Source organism: Balaenoptera musculus, chromosome 9, assembly GCF_009873245.2.
Source record: "Balaenoptera musculus isolate JJ_BM4_2016_0621 chromosome 9, mBalMus1.pri.v3, whole genome shotgun sequence".
NCBI lineage: Eukaryota > Metazoa > Chordata > Mammalia > Artiodactyla > Balaenopteridae > Balaenoptera > Balaenoptera musculus.
In genome coordinates this window covers 29963483-29981395 of record NC_045793.1, presented here as the reverse complement: position 1 = coordinate 29981395, position 17913 = coordinate 29963483, and the positions used below count along the sequence as shown (strand labels likewise).

Below are 17913 nucleotides of genomic sequence, written 5' to 3'. Positions count from 1 at the left end.
ATTACTATTTACTGAATGAGAGACTCCAAAATGACAAATGAACAAATACAGTGCTTATTTAAGAGCGGTTTACCATTCTTCAGCATCCACTGATGAGAATAACCTGAAAAATAGACACTTATTATTATGCCTTTTTTTTTTGCAAAGTATATCTATTTTATCTGCGTTGAAAATAAGCACTCTTTCTTAAAATATGAAGACTGCAGTTTCCATTAATAACCATTTTTTTCTATCAACTAGAAAACTTTTCGTAATTAACTTACCAACTGATTGTGAGAACCAGGGAGACTTTAATTCACAAATACATGACTACTATTCAGCCACTGCTGAAAAACAGTGGTGCCAACTCAGCACCACCCCCTAACCCCCGCCTGCCTGAGCAAGAACTCCCAGCTCCCAAGCTGTGTCTTTGGTTTCTTCTTCTCCGTCTCCCTGGCGTCACCATGGAAGCCATCCATGAATGTCTCACCTGTGTTACTGGTTGACAGCCTAGCTTTGGCCCATTTCCTTCCCAGTCCCCATCGTAGTATAGGTAGCAGCATGGTGCTCCTGGAAATGCACGTTCTGGGGCCCAAACGCTTCTATCCAGTTTAGGCTATTGTGCCTTCATGGTTTAGGGCTCCTTATGGTGCAGGTAACAAAAAAAGCAACCCAGACTGACAAACATTAAAGGAAATGTACTGACTCGGTGGGTGAAAAGTCTAGAGTTGTGACCGATTCAGGTGAAGTTTGATCCAAAAGCTCACGCCATGTTCCCAAGACTCAGGTCTCTCCATCTCCAGCCTAAAGAAGCTAGCTGGCTTCTGTGATGTTGTCTTCGACGGTAGGCTCCACAGGGTTCTGTGCCAACCCCCCCCCAATACCCTAGTCTCAGCAGCTCTGGGCTCTCGGCTTTTCTCATCAACACGGCTGCCACACTTCCTTCCAGATCTAACATTCTCCTACTACTCATTCTAAGGAAAGGGAGAGGTTCTTTTTTTTTTTTTGGTTGCTCACACAAGAGAGAGGGCAAACTTATTTCTCAGAATGCCCAGCAGAAGTCATCATTGGCTCTGATTGGTTAATGTGCCTATCCCTGAGCCAATCACAATGGCCATTGGGGATTGGGGTTGAATGATATACACTGATCATTTTAAAGCAATCAAGACCCATGCTGGGAAATGGCAGTGGGGTTCATTCCAACTAAACCCACATAGTTTGAGAATAGGAAAGGGATGAGTCCACAGAGAAAAACCAGGAGGTTATGTTACCATAAAGGGTCCTCTATGCTGGACAGTCCCCAGCTCTAGTGATGTGTTTAGGAAACAGCTTTCTGGTATCACATGGATCGGGCTCACTGCCAGACAATCGCGGTGGGTAAAAAGTGCCTTGATTTGTTCAAATGCCCTTTATGATGATAAGAGGGGAGGGGAGTTACACTCCAGTGTATTAATTTTCAATTTAGGAGTTCAACATTTTGTACACTTGGAACTGCTTAATAGAGGCAATGGTTAGAGGCAATGATGATTATCTTGAAATGTGATCCAGAAAAACGTATCAAACAGCATTATCTGTAATCTCTGGATAAGGAAGTTGGTTAATTAAAGCATTTCCCTGATAATAATACTTTACACAACACAAAAACACTTTAATTTGTATGAATACAAATAATGGCATTATTTCCTTATTCATGATCTCGATGATAGTTGGTTTAGTTGTTGGTGGTTTTTTGTTTGTTTTTTAAGAAACTATGATAGTTATATTAAGAATATGATGGAATTGAACTATGTAAGTTAGATGCTATGACCCTATTGTGCAGCTTTGTAACCACATGATATTCACAGTAAATATTTTAGAAACACTTTAATTTTCTGAAGTACTGTCAGTACTGATGTGTTTGGTTTTACTTAAGATGTGGAACCAGAAGAGCTTTTCATGAAAATATTTATTTATAGGCAATTCGGTGAGCTGCTGGTATTTTTTTGCATCACCTTCCAAAGGCCATCAAATACTGAGGAATTAAACCCACCATTTGGAGCCAGTTAGTTACCAGAACACTATAATCCACTTAGCTGACTTGAAGGAAGAAAAATTCAAATCATATCTCCAGGAACCATGTATACTCGGCAAGACAAGACTTTCTTACGGAAAGTTGGCTAAGATCCTTGATTGTCTTTTAAATTTCAGTTTCAGTATAGACCAGATGTGACAAGTCATAACATTTCTTAGAGTAGGATAATGAGGTAAACTGAGAAGGACAAATGTGTGGCCCAGCATGAAAGGGAACACAGTGGTACACCAAGGACTCAACACCTTTGAAAAAGAAAATAATGTTAGTAAACACTTAGATAGCACTTACTATGTACCAGGCATTGTTCTAAGTAAATCGTATATATTAAGACATTCGATCCTCAGGATAACCTCATAAACTAGGTGCCATTATCGTGGTCCTTATTGTATAGAAACAGACACAGTAATGGTGAGGTAAGTAGCTGGCCCAGGTCACACAGAACAGACTAGCTTCAGAGACTGTGCCCTTAACCATCATATCGTTATTGCACCTCTCACAGAAAGAAAACAGTACAGAGTTTACAGTACACCATTTAAAGGGGTTGGGGATTTGTAAACATAATGACAGTTACAGGGTGTTCCTCCCTGGTTTGATTATATAAACTTGGTTGAGAAGCTGGAGAGAAGTGATGGGAGAATTGAGGTCTTAGAATTCACCATGAAATGTAATTAAAATACACTGCCTCTTGATTTCTAAACTCTAAGTGATTTAAACTGCCTTCTATTTTAGATCCCAATGTGGTTGACAGTTGGATTATGCTTCAAGAGCCTAACAATCATTCCAAAAGGAAATGACTGGGGGTGAAGATCAAACTAATTTAGTGCGACATTAAATAAATACTTACATCCTTTTGATTGTTGTGCTTACAGCCAATTGTTACATAAGGTGTTATTTTTAAAAGATGGATGAAATTTACCACTGGTAATAGTTTACATCCACATCCAAAGAAAAACCAGTAGAGATGGTTTGCATGATTAAAATCTCTTCAAACAAAATCATGGCTAGAAAGAGCAGCCTCTCCCACTTGTTGTAAACGGAGAGTAATAATAAATGTGGACCAAGTCAACACAAAGTTTCACGTGACTTTTAAATTTGCGGAAAAAAATGAAAGCATCTGATTTGTGTGTGAGAATTGGAAGAGCAGGGAGAACGGGGATATAGGGCTGCCTGTTTCCCTCTGTTAAACTGCCATTCTGAACCCTAGGGGTGATTCACCTCCAAAGAGGCCAAGAAGCCTTCTCTTCTGCATGTCAGTAACAGCCATCTGTGATCATGGCCCATATCCGCCCGGTCGTGTTTAGCCAAGAAAAAGGAAGGGTGGCCCGTTATAGATCCTAATTACTCTTTGATAAAAGAGGAATATCACTAAATTTAACTGCATATTTAAACACACCTGAACTCTTCGTAACCAAGGAAAAGTGTAAATAAACAAAATGTAAGTCAATAATTACCTATTTATTTCTAGTCCATAATCTATACTTTTAAAAAATGTTAAAAAAATTTTGTCAGTTGTATTGTTTTTATATCTTCCCCAGCTTTATTGAGATATAATTGACATACAACACTGTGTACGTTTAAAGTCTTACCCGTTTTAATTGCTTGATCTCAAACTCCCTGGCAAACAACTCACTTTTGCTCCACACAAGGCTCTACGCAAGCAAGGCAAGAAATAGCATATGGTGAGATAGCAACATGGGAAAACTGAAAGAGTAAATGTGATAAATCCTCTTTAACATGCCTGATATTTAATGGGTCCAGGCTTACCACTTCTACAAGCTGAAAGATAAATTTCTGAGAAAAAAATTCTCCCCTCTGCTAGCTTAAACACTTTTCTTCCCCCAAATGCCCAATTTATCACTTCTGGAGAAACTACACTCTAAAATTTGTTGACTAAATATATTAACTACAATGTCAGAATTTCAATTGCCACAGTGCCTGTAACTGTGCCCATCCCACAATCCCAGTGCTATAGAACCGCAGGGAAACTTCTCCAGGGTATTTTCATAACGGGATTTGTTTTTCTTCATAATGGGATTTTAACAGTTCCACAAGAATTGGCTCTCAACCCCGTTCCCAGGCCACAAGTTTCAGATGTCTATAGGAGTTGAAGTGTCACCTCATTTACTGATCTTAAATCTCAGGTCCTCTCCCTGAGGGAGAACAGAAAGCCATCCGGGAAAGGTGCACTCCCCTTTGGTCAAGGGCACACGGGCTCATTCCTCACACGTCAGGAAACCCTCACCATCCGCTCTTCTTCTTCCACCCAGGGCCACTCAGTGAGAATCACAGCCCTCAGCGGTCACTGCCTTCAACGCGACTGAACATATTTCTACTCCTCAGCACCGTTTGCTCTCACTTCTCCTCTGCTCAGAGCTTGGACCTGCAAGACATTTTCTTTGAAATTCATTTCTATTCTTGTCAAACGAGGCACACAGTACTTCTCTAATCAGGTTCCCTCTACACGGGACTGCAGAGAAGCCAATTTCCAGGTCAGCCATCTCATTCCACTGGTGATGCAGAAGGCTAAGTAAGACCCGGCAAAGAATTCCTTGCCCCAGTACTGAGCTTGTTCATCTGATCAGGTGACATCCAAGCAGTAGCAACAGCACCTGCGTGGTAGGTAGACAAGCAGGACTGCATTTGAACACATAATGCATTGCTGAAAATGTGTCTGAAAATCCAATGAATAAATTTCAAATAACAGACTTATAAGGAAAGTGTTGATCCCAGAAACCAAAAAAGAGGTTTCAAAGTTCTCATTCAAAATTCTTCTTTTGCCCAGGCACCCCTGCTGATAGGTAGGAACCTTCACAGGCCCTTTGAGCAAGAAGCAAATGCTGGGGTGCAAGGAGGTCAGCCAAGTCTCAGCATCTTCTCTGACATGATGGTTGCCCCACCGCGCCGTGCGCAGGAGTTGGGTGGAGAGTTTGGAGGTTTTCGTGTGCTCTCTGGGGCTGGGGCTTCAGCAGAGTGTCCTGTGAGACTCAGCTGCTGCCACAGGAAGGAATCGGAAAACACTCCCTGCCTCTGGCTGAAGTCTCATAACTTCACATACTTGTTGGGGGCCAGCAAGTGAAACTGTATCAATGTGATCATTTGAAATGCTAGCTGCATGGAGATACACAAAAGCTTGAATTCTGCACATGAAAGGGAGTTCAGTGTCAGAGTGGAAGTGTTGGTAGTATATAGTCAGGAGCTTGGAGGTTAAGGAGAACCTTGGGTGAATAGCTGTAGCCTCTCTCATGATCTTACTACCCTAGTCATTTAATGGTTCCCTTCTGGCTTGGTGTCTTGGTCTGTTCGGTCTGCTATAACGGAACACCACAGACTGGGTGGCTTATAAAGAGCAAATTTATTTCTTACAGTTCTGGAGACTGGGAAGTCCAAGATCAAGCTGTCAATAGATTCGGTGTCTGGAAACAGCCTGCTTCCTGGTTCACAGATGACCGTCTTCTCACTGTGTCCTCACATGGCAGAGAAGCCCAGCCAGGGAGCTCTCTGGGGTCTGTTTTATAAGGGCAATAATCCCGTTCGTGAGGGCTCCACCCTCATGACTTAATCACCTCCAAAAGGCCCCACCTCCAAATACCATCACATTGGGGATTAGGTTTCAACGTGTGAATTTTGAGGGGACACAAATATTCAGACCATAACACTTGGTACGATGGGGTTGGAAAGCTAAAGAGGCTGACTTAACTTTCCTCTATGGCTAAAACATTACTAGAATGCAAAAGACATAGCAATAATAGAAATGCTAACAGCTGCATTTAAAGAGCAGTTCATGTCAGGCATTTTGGTAAACACCACAAATACATAGTTCTATCCCAATTTTACAGGAGAGGATACTGACTTCCTCAAGGTCCTCATGTAGCTGATGGTGGAACCGAGACACATACTCAGGCAGGTCTGTGTACTCTTAGCCAGTAGGCTACCCTGTCGAATTACAGAATTCTCTCCTCTTTAAGATTTTAGGCCCTGCTCCTCTCTGGTTATCAAGTGAAACAATATGGGATGATTATATGGAACATTAGAAGCTTGCAGGTTCATAAATCAATTTTCCCTAATAAAAGGGAGTATCTTTTGCCAACTGAGTTTCAACTTGTTCTTTCAACAGTCAATACACTCCAGTGGCAGGCATGATTTCTGCAGAGCTGAACAGGGAGCTTAGCAATGGCAGCCCGCTGTACCTGTGAACCAGCTGTACCTGTGAACCAGCTGTACTGGGAAGACTGTCTTCGCTGTGTTACGTTTGCTTATAAACTACCCATGGAACAAACCCAAGAGAAACCTCTCTTCCGTCTCTACCCAAAGGGCTGGCAGTCCCTCTTCCTTTCTGGGCACTCCTAGAAGAGACATCTTAGTGTTGAAAGTGTCTCCTTCACACAGCTGCCCTCCAGTGCTCTGCCCCTCGCTGGACTGGAGGAAGGTTCTGGGGCAGGACGCCTCTTAGATTCCAGACGGGCTTTCACCAGGCTGGCTGCACCATCCCTTGCTGCTCCCTGATAGTCCCGGGCCAGGCCTGCCCGCTTTTCGCTCCATCTAACTCTTGATTTCACTGGAACCTCGAGAAAGGAGACGGGGACGGGGAGAGGAGCAATAGTAGAGGCTGAGGCCAGGTTAAACTGAGGGAGCTTTGAGGGAAACAGAGATTAACTAGCCATTGGCACGCGCCAATCAAAAACCAAGTCTACAACAGAAAAATCATCCTGGGAAGAGACAGCGAAAGAACGCTTCTGAGGAATGCTTTAGAAGAAGTAAGATCTGGTACTTCATTCTACAACTCCTAATTTACATGCACTTATTGCTGTCGAAGGCCCAGTTGAAGAGGTTAAGTGGCAAATCTTTTTCCTGATCAACACAAGCAATTTTTCCCTTTCATATTCATTTTTTAAACTATTGTAAATGCATTTCCACTTTCAACTGCTCTACTAACTGAACACAGCACATTTCTCATTCTTTCATTTAAGAATGGGGAGTGTCAATGAAACTGAATTAAACTATCATCTTTTGGGGGGGGGGGTCAACCTATGTATAATTTGTATAAACTAAATATAAAGTGCATTTCAGGCTAAAGGCATTGAGCTTCTTCTGGCAAAAAATGATAAAATATCAGCTAATTCATTTCAAAACAAATACAATATAGAAAGAACAATGATAAACTTTAATCAAATTAAAGTCAGGAATATAAAGATTCTGGCTCAATTTTTCTTTAATTTCCCCATATCACTTATTTTCCTACTGTCTTTGCTGAATTTTAACAGGCATATTATAATATACTTGTTCTGGGACAGCCTCTATGATTACAAATAAAAAAATACACATCCATAAGTCCTTAAACACCATTTAAAAAACCAAAGTGTCAATGCCAAATTTTTGATTTTAATGAAAATTCTGAACATTAAATGAGCATTGCTGCATTTACAATGCTGATTTTTAAAAGCTACCTGAAAATAAAATACAGTAAAATTATTGCTTCCAAAGTTATGTTGACATAATGTATACAAGGCAGAATCGAAACAATAGCAAACTGCATGAAAGCAGTTACATAACCAATCTTTATCCCTTCTTTTGGCATTTTATACACCTCTACAAAGCTATCATGTTATAGTCCTTATCTTGAAAGGGATGTCCTGCCATCTAGATACTTAAATTCTATCCATGTTAAGATATATCCTGAGGATATTAGTGTGTTTACCCATAGGAATGACTTTAATTTTGCATGTTAAGCGGTACAATACACACTTGACAAACCTCAGTGTGAAGTTCTATAGGCATATTACTTTGCCAGATAATACAAAAAAATTCACAATGCAAAACCAAGAGTATTTATTCTCATTATTTTTAAAAAAAGCAACACTTATTTCACAATCCCTGGAACTGTAAAATAGCCATTCTTTTAATTTACAGAATTGAGGGAAGTACTTTAAATGTCAAAACATACATGCTGAATGTGCTTTAGCGTATCAGCACCAAAAATCTGAAAAGTTTACAAAAATTGTTTAGATGTGTAAGGTGCATTTATTCATGAATTACATTCAGTTTGAGGGAAGAAACAGTACCCCCAAACTCACTGATGTTTAAGAAATAGCTGAATAACTTCCACCTTGGTTTACAGCAAAATAAAAAATACTGCTTTTAGTTTTTCTTATATAAGTCATCTAAAATTTAGATCCAAAATTGAAGTGCTGCCTTTTACTGGGAATAGCAGTTTGATCATTACATTTTTTTATGTTCCAGTTTAAGATACTTCACACACAATAGATATTTAATGCCCTAAAAATATTTTAAAAACTTGAGTCATTTTGTGAACATCTGAAGTTAACAAAAGGTAGATCTCTTATATTTTTATGTAGAATTGGGTATAAAGTCATTGTGTGTCAAATAAAATTATTTTTTTAAACGGTATCAGTCCCAATCAGTAATCAGGACCTTTCTAAATATGTCGTTACCTTTTCAGGCAAAAATTACTCTTACGAAGTTAGATGAAAGTAAATACAGAATTTCTTGGTTTACAATCCAAAATTATTGTGACATTAAAACATGCCTCTTTCCAAACCACTTGGTCAATGCTGATGACACTTAAATAAGGAAAACTTAGGCCAGTATTGCTCTAACTATACTGACATGCTGCCCTGAATGACCTACCAAGGCTGGGGAAGGGACTTGGCCTGGTTCCTCAGCTCTGTGGAGTTGCCCGCCGCCCCCGTCTTACTCTATAGCTTATGCAAAATCAACTCATGCACACTATTAACTCAAAATCCAGCAAGCTACAGCCCTGATGCAACTACATTCATATATTTCCTCTTTACTGTGTACATTAAATGAAGAATTCTGTTGTGCTTTTCACATATTTGATACAAGTTTTCGTATTTTATTTCTAGGTTTCTTGGGACGGAAAGAGAAAGACTAAGAAAAGAAATACAACAGGGGAGTCAGACTGTAAAGTAACATTACACACACAACTAGCCCAATATCTTTTTAATTTAAAAGATACTATCATCAAAAGGCCATATATATATATAAAAGAAAACAACAAAGTCTCCTCCCTAAAACCCATATTATTCCATGACAGATTTTTCACAGCGACTAGTATATATATCAATACATTTTTCAAATCTGTTCAGTTATCCATTGTGTAATGCTTTTAGAATTAAAAGATGCCATTATCATCGCAGTCTGAACATTGTACCATTAGGGAGATGTGCTTAGAAATGGTTCAGTGATTTGCTCATTATGATGACTATTTACAAAGATGTCTATTTACGTTAGCAATAAATAATCCTGATATCAAAAGAGATAATGGTCATGCACACACCGAGACGGCTGCATGCTCTTAAAATATTTACATGTAGTTTCTCGGTTAGGGCTTTCCCATTAGCAAGTGAAAGTGCGCTCCCTTCGATTTCCTCCACATCAGTCTTGCTTCTGGGGGATGCATCCTTCCATTTCTACAACTTCAGGCCATCCTTCATATTTGTTTGTGTCCTTATTGTTCTTTATGTGCTGTTGGAACACAATCATAGTATATAGTTTTTAAAACTTCAGCGAACTGCATATCTGCAATAACATACTTATGCGTACTCACTTCAGTAACACTTCTATCAACATATAAATTATTGTTCAATATATTAAATGAGCAACGCTTGGGGTCTGGCATGTAGTAGCAGACCTTCAAATAACAGCTGAAAGAACAAAACACTGCAGATGGTCTTTAAAGGATCATTTGTTAGTCAAAAGTAGGTTTACATTCTACTGAGTTCTAAAGTATTTCTAAACTTAATTGATTACAGTAACAAAAGTTCAATTAAAATCTTTAATAACCAACTTCCTAAAAGGCTTAAGATAAAACTAATCATATGCCAATGCATTGTCATGTAGGAAAAAAATTTTCATGCAGAATTGACTATTTTTAAGTTTAAAATCAAAATAGTGCCACGGTGATTTCAAATACTTGATTACCAAGAACCTATGAAAAACACATAAACATATTTAATGTCTGCTTTATCTAAGTTTCAAATAACTGGGATAGGAATAGGTCCTGCATGGTTTCACACAACTGCTTTTGTCCATTAATTATGAAAGCCTAAGACACTAACCTGTTCAAAAGGGCTTTTTGTCTTAATGCCTTTTCCACCACAGAAGACCCAGTTGTCTCTAAAACCAAGATGAGTAATAGACGTACTCCCCAGTTCAGCAATGAGCTGCCGGGCCTCATCATTGAGTCTTAAAGAGGGAGAAAAAGAATAATACAATAAATGTAGTGCCCTGTATGTTATCTAAGTAATACTGATACAGTTAGGATACTTAACATACAACCATGAAATAAATGAGAGAATGCTGGCTTAGATAAGAGAACATAAAAAAAAAATTTTATCAGAGTAACATTCCTACTATTTGAGTTCTTTTTTTTTTTAATGAATTTTTTTTTTTTTTTTTTTTTTGCTGCATGGGGTCCTCATTGCTGTGCACGGGCTTTCTCTACTTGTGGCGAGCAGGGGCTATGCTTCGTTGTGGTGCGTGGGCTTCTCATCGCGGTGGCTTCTCTTACTGTGGAGCCTGAGCCCTAGAGCGTGCGGGCTTCAGTTGTTGTGGCTCGCAGGGTCTAGAGTGCAGGCTCAGTAGTTGTGGTGCACGGACTCAGCTGCTCCAAGGCATGTGGGATCTTCCTGGACCAGGGATCGAACCTGAGTCCCCTACATTGGCAGGAGGATTCTTAACCATTGTGCCACCAGGGAAGTCCTCTTTGAATTCTTTAGTGATGAAAGCCATGAAATCTAGAAATTAATTTCAAGTTCATACTATTTAGAAGTACCTTTTAGGTGTCTTTATTTCACAACAACAATTCATTTTCATTTATATCCATCAAATAAATAAGAGAAACTGTAGTCAGCAGGTGCCTATTCAGGTTAATCCAAGATCTTAAGCAACTAACATCTTTGTAAAATTAAAAATCACTTTGAATCTCCACTAAACCCTTTGTAAATTACATTTGAATAGAATAAAGGTAAATGCTGATAGAAATTTGGATGTTTCTAACACCAGATGTTTTATTTAAAAGAAAATGAATTTTGAGAATAGGGATATAAATTCTACTTCAGAGACAACTGCCAAGTGGTTTTTTAATAAAAATGAAAATATTAACCACATAGCGGCTAAGAAAGGGCAGTGACAAAAGGCAACTGCTAGGGAAACAGCTAACTGAAAGATGCCTTTAAGGAATTTTGTGTAGGTTCTTATCCTAATGCTGAGTGAGTCTCCATCTCTCCTCTGTCTCAAAAGGGAGAAGAAATTCAGAAGATACGTGCTGGTTGTAGAGCCAAAAAAAAAAAAAACCACAAAAAGATAACTAAGGGACACCTGTGCAGGTATCTGGCCAGTAAGTCCTCTGTATCACCCAAAAGATGGCATTTATAGGTCAATTAGTGAGGTTTGTTCTTCTAAAATCTGAGGCAAGGCAAGTTTTATATTTGCAAATAAGTGGAGGATCATTGGCTGCAAAATAGCCGGAGGGCCAGTGAGGAAGGCGCCTGTTTATCCTGCAGCCTTCTTTGAAGCAGCCCATGCTAATATCAGCTGGCTCCTTTAATGTATAAATGAAAGAAACATGAGGCGCAACAGTTCTAATGTAACTTACTTGAAGATAAACGGGATACTTTATGTTAAAAAAAGCTTCATAAACAGGAAAGAGCTACATATGTTATTAGCCTTCCACAATTATACAAACCACATCCATGGGGCAGTGGAGCTGTTTTAACCATAGCTTGGGCACTGCTATCCTCCTGGGGGAAGTTCACTAGAATCAGTGAGAAAATCAGGGGCAGCCCTGGAATATTCAGCCTTTCAGACTCATCTACGTAAAGCGATGCCTTTATAATCAAGGGAAATAAAAATAAATGAAATGGCTGTGCAAAAGGACCAGTGAAGTCTCAGCCTCTGAAGATTTTGAGACCTTCACAGAGAACCACGTGTACCCGAGTCTGACTTTCTCCCCAAAGTCTGTAGCTGTGTTTCCTGTACCCATCCTTACATGAATTAGCTATCACTTCCATTCGTCTGCTCACTTGATAAGCAACTTGTATATTAGAGGGACATTCCCAGAAAGTATTGTCTGAACCCTGTTTTCTTGTTTCTAAATCGTGTTAGGATGTCATGGATCTGCAGACTGTCATATTCTACTCTTTAGTTTATCCAAATGTTTTAATTCTGGCTCCTTAATTAGAACATTTTACTTGCATCATCAGTACTAGTAGTGAGTTTTGCTGCTTTATCGAGAACAAAGGGTGTTGAAGTACAGAGGTCAGGCTTACTGGGCAGCGTAATGACAACCTCCTGGAGGAAAGCCTCAGGGCTTGATTCAGTTACATCTCAGAAAAATCACAAATTGCACCTCACAGGCTTCGGGGTTGCTCATAAATAGCTGAATGTTAGGTTCACAAATGCCAAGAGATTGCTTCATACACAAAAACTGCTTGCAAAGTAGGTGGTTATCCAAATGCAGGCCTGGCCCCCAGCCAGAAGTACATAAATTTTTTTCTTATCTAAAAATTTTTACATCAATTAAATATATTGAAGGGCAGTCATTTTTCCTTCTGTACTTCCAAATTTCAGAAGTGGTCATTTTGATCTGTATGAATAAAGTAAGCCAATTTAGCCAAAGATCTAGAAGCAACTTGAAGCTTAGCTTTGCATTTTGATCCCGTTAATCTTTCCTTACTTTTCAATGAGAACACCCTTAGGTCCTGTGCAAAAAAGGGTTAATAAAACAGGCCTTAGAAAGCCCTAATAGCAAGACTGGTCCTTGGCTGGCATCTGGAAAATGGGATTTGGGGAGGCTCCCCCCATTCACAGAACTGATCAGAATGGTTCACTGTGTCTAAACTGTACAAACAATACAGTTTACGCTGAACACCTACTTTCTGTCTGGGAGTCTGGAATTTTGGGATATGTAAGGCAGAGGGTGCCTCCATGACCAGGTCCCAGTAAAAACCCTGGGCCCTGAGTCTCCAATAACCTTCCCTAGTGGACAGCATTTCACAGTGTCGTCACAATTTGTTGCTGGAGGAATTAAGCATGTCCTGTGTCACTCCGCTGGGGAGAGGAACTCGAGCCTGGCTTCCTCCAGACTTTGCTCCCTGCTAGTTCCCCTTTGCTGATTCTGCTTTGTATCCTTTTGCTGTAGCAAATCATCACAGGGAGTGAGCAGGTCTGTATGCTGGGTCCTGTGCCTCTTCCCAGGGAATCATCAAACCTGGGGGTGGTCTTGGGCACCCCTGACACATGTCCCTGTGTATATCTAACGATAGATTTAGAACAAGACAACTTTCTCAATAATTTCTAAAGTTTTCTAATCTGCCTATGTAGAATCTGGGGGATTTTTATTATTCCTTTTTGATATCTTTTATGTAACTAAGTAAAAGATGATTTCATGTTTCAAAAAGAAGTTTAAAACCCTGCAACACAGCCAATATTTTGAGCATTTGATACAGTAGGTATCAAAATGTCCCATTTCTTTAAAAGGCAGTGTAGTGTAACTAATATATTTATACATAGCATTAATTTTGGAGATACAACTGACCCTTGAACAACATGGGTTTGAACTCCCTGAGTCCACTTACATTGTGTGATGGGTTCAAACTGAGAAAAGGAAGTGTGCAAAAATACAAGGCAAATCATGTTACTAATGACAAAACTTTTAATACTACTACTACCAGGAAGACCTGAGTGCTCAAAATGAGATGAGACTCATACAACTACTGAAGGCCACAGAGAGAACTTTTGCTACCAAGTACAAATAATGAAGGGACCCACTGTTTCACAAGAATGATATAGTATCAAGATCAAAGCACAACTGTCTTTTCCAGGGAGGCAAACACTCTTCGATCAACATAAAAAGGGAAAAGTAGTTCAGGAATGTCCATATTAAGTGCTTTAAAATAAATTTAAGCCGCCAGGCCCACACATGTCACACACTTAAATTCTTAAGGAACTTATTAATAAAGTCTTCAAGGTCGTGTCGGTTATTTTAGAAGCATCATGGAAAATGAAGATGCTAAGACATTAAAAGTTAGTTAAATATTCCAGTTTTCAAAAAAGACAAGGAAAATTTTAAAAACAATGGTCCAATAAAACTAATTCTAACTCCTAGCAAAATTCTAGAATGGATTAGAAATTTTAGAATGGATCTCCTGTGAGTATTACACAAAGAAGAAGAAAAGAAAGCGAGGGAGGGCTTCCCTGGTGGTGCAGTGGTTAAGAATCCGCCTGCCAGTGCAGGGGACACGGGTTCGAGCCCTGGTCCGGGAAGATCCCACATGCTGCAGAGCAACTAAGCCCGTGCGCCACAACTACTGAGCCTGCGCTCTAGAGCCTGCAAACCACAGCTACTGAGCCCGTGAGCCACACCTACTGAAGCCCGCGCGCCTAGAGCCCGTGCTCCTCAACAAGAGAAGCCACCGCAATGAGAAGCCCGTGCACCACGATGAAGAGTAGCCCCCACTCACAACTAGAGAAAGCCCGTGCGCACCAACAGAGACCCAACGCAGCCAAAAATAAATTAATTAATTAATTTAAAAAAAAAAAAAAAAAAAAAGAAAGAGAGGGAGTAGCCGGAAGGAGGCAGGAATAAATAAAGCCAAGCTAACATCATCTCATATATTTCAGATTTAGAAGAGGTTTTGGGGCAGTAGATCAGGGTATTATAATTAGCATCGTTCATGAATTTCAAGTGAGTATCTGATGGTCTCAGAAAATAAAATAATTAAACAGCAACTGAATGGTATGCCTATTAGGATACAGTGGAAACCGTGTGAAAAGTAGTTTCTGCAGGTGATGAATAGATGAATCCCTTGGAGGCGGCCTCCCGCTGGTGGCACACTGCCTGTGGTAAACATGTTTGCCAATGACTTAGATTTAGACACCTGAATGACTCTGGAGAGAGTACGAAGCCTGGGCCATGGAAACCTCATAGGACAAATGTCAGAATCAAGACCAAGTGGGCCAATAACAGCAAAATTAAATTTAACACGGATATATGAATATAAAGTCCTTCATTCACATTAAACAAAAGCAAGTTCTGAATGGGGAGGAAGACCTGACTTGGCAGTGGTTTAAAAAAAAAAAATCTGAGATCAAATGAGAAGATCTGAGAATTTAAGTTGACCAAAAATGTGATGTGACTGCCAAAAGAAAACGAATGCAACACTAGTCTCCATGAATATTAGACGTAATTTCTCAAACATGGTGAGCTAGCATCTCCATTGTACCCTGTACTGGCCAGACCACATCTGGGAACACTATGTCCAACTTGGGGCACCATTTTAAGAGAGACAATAATCACCTGGAGAATGCCCAAGAAATGCAACCAGGAGGGTAAAATGACCTAGAAACTTAACATGGTAAAAGGTTAAAAGAACCATTACAGTTTTAAAGTGTGTTCACGGAACACACTTCGGGAATGCCATAAAAAAATGCTACTTAAGAATATTATTGTCAGAGAAAACTATATAGTTGTTAAAAACAGAACATAAAAGAGTATAACAAACTTCATGTACAATGTGATTCTAATTTCACAACAATATATCATGATAAATACAAGAAAGAAGAAAGCAAAATAAAATGTTAATGGTGTTTATCTGAAAGTTGGATTACTTTGCTCTATATTATAAATTTTTTCATTGAAAATGTATTTCTTATATTATTATAAATTATAACTCTGAAAAGTTGCATAAATTTTTAAGTTTACATACTTGGTTGCTCCATCATCATATGTTCCCATTAAGACTATTGTTCCATCTTGAATGGCCTTCAGAAACTCAATAAATGGGGCCACATCTGAAAAAAAAGAAAGGGTTGAGGGTTGGTTTTTTGTTTTTTTTTCTTAAATGACTGAGTAACCATCATGATAATCTCTAAAAAGTTAGTAATATAAAAAATGAAGTGCTTGTAAATCAATAATTTCTAACGTAGAGTAACCAAAAGAAAGACAAATCTTATGAACAGGTTAAAAATTAAGTTTCCCATCAACTTAAAATTTCCCAATCCTGATTCATCCTGTATGTTTTTTATACTGATATTCCAGGGGCGAAATGAAAAAACCATAGTAAAGTCATATTAAAGCATGACTTATGATTTAAAGTAAGAAATTTAGGGAAGCAGGAGAAAGGCTCATGGACTCCCTGAGTACATGGCAAATTGCACAGATACTTTTCTAAAAATGAAGATAGAGAACTTTTACTTAATGCACAAAAGGATCTGTAATTTAAAAAATTATATAAATATGTATACAGTTGACCCCTGAACAACAGGGGTTTGAACTCAGGAGTCCACTTATATGCAGGTTTTTTTCAATAAATACTACAGTACCACATGACCCACACTTGGTTGAATCCGCGGATGCATAACTGCAGATATGGAGGGCAAATTATGTAACCTGAGCATCTGCAGATTATGGGTTATCCGTGGAGGGTCCTGGAACCAGTCCCCTGCAGATACAAGGGACAACTGTATACACACACACACTGATTTAAAGAAACTCCTGGGCATATCTACTTACTATAAACTAGAGGAAGGAACGTAGGTAAGTTATCACTAAAAGCCAAACTAATTAAGGTAAATATTGCAGTCATTATCTGCTTCATCTAGTGTATCAAGATTCACAAGGGCTTAAACACCACTTCAGTGACAATAAACTGATGATGCCAAAGAGGCTGATCAGGTACTGCAAATCATTCTACATCTCGAACTCCTCACAATGTCAGGTTTCCTTACAGCCCCCAAGTCTAATACTACTTCAAAACTGGGTTCCTTCAAATCTACTCAGTTTCTTTCCACAGCAAAGATTCCAAAGATTTTCTCTAACTGAATTCTATCTTAAAATAATAGCATTTTTAATTCAGAAAAAATGTAACAGAGCAGCTAACAAATCACTTCAATTTAAATCCAAAGATGGCAGTAAATTGCAACTTCTTCTTAATTTGAGGAGTATTTTTAGCAGTAGTTAATCCACCTGAGATGAAATACCAGAGCTTCTGGTCACATGACTGATTTCAACAATAGTTTTTTGTTTTTTGTATTTTTATAAATTTATTTATTTATTTATATTTTTGGCTGCATTTGGTCTTCGTTGCTGCGCACGGGCTCCCTCTAACTGTGGCGAGCGGGGGCTACTCCTCGTTGCGGGGTGCAGGCTTCTCATTGTGGTGGCTTCTCCTGTTGCAGAGCATGGGCTCCAGGCGTGGGGCTTCAGTAGTTGTGGCGCACGGGCTTAGCTGCTCCCCGGCATGTGGGATCTTCCCGGACCAGGGCTCAAACATGTGTCCCCTGCATTGGCAGGTGGACTCCCAACCACTGCGCCACCAGGGAAGTCCCAACAATAGTTTTATAAGAGTTTTTCCATGCAATAAATTTTGGTAGAACCAATTACGCCTTTAGAATCTAAAATTGATGGTACATTTTAAGTTTACACAGTTTTGACAGCTATGCAAAGTCCTTCTGATCTCATTTAAAAACTAAATAATACGTGCATTATCTCATTACAAGTTGAAGAAATATTAGAAAAGCTGAATGGTCTGAAAACAAGATAAATTTCAGGAAGCCTAACAACTGCTGGCTTCCAGGGAATACACAAAGCGGATGAGGATGGGGAGGTGCAGGGGAGAGCCTCAACTTAGGAAAGAATCAAAAGATAGATCAGTGTTGGCCTTCCTTCTTTCGGGCACATTCTTCTTCGAGGTGCCAGTTCCTTCCCCTCTGCATGCTGGTGTCTAACTTCCACCTGCTCCTTGAGGAACTTCCAAATTAGGAAGATTATCTGTGGATTGTTCTAAGTCCAGTAAACTAGAAAGGAAATTCCATTCCTACTCTCA

At 39.3% G+C, this 17913-nt stretch overlaps 1 protein-coding gene across 2 annotated transcripts in view; it reads right to left on the bottom strand.

Annotated features, from left to right (window-relative positions):
* Nucleotides 1-7409: 7409 nt before the first annotated feature.
* The window catches only part of FAM3C (FAM3 metabolism regulating signaling molecule C), a 48362-nt gene continuing 37858 nt past the window's right edge, over nt 7410-17913 (bottom strand). For both annotated transcript variants that reach the window (XM_036863739.1, XM_036863741.1), the window contains exons 8-10: nt 15796-15880; nt 10147-10273; nt 7410-9553 (exon numbers count right to left, since the gene is read on the bottom strand). In XM_036863739.1, coding sequence (XP_036719634.1) covers nt 9464-9553; nt 10147-10273; nt 15796-15880 — 302 coding nt within the window. In that variant the 3' untranslated portion in view covers nt 7410-9463. The remainder of the gene's footprint in view (nt 9554-10146; nt 10274-15795; nt 15881-17913) is intronic.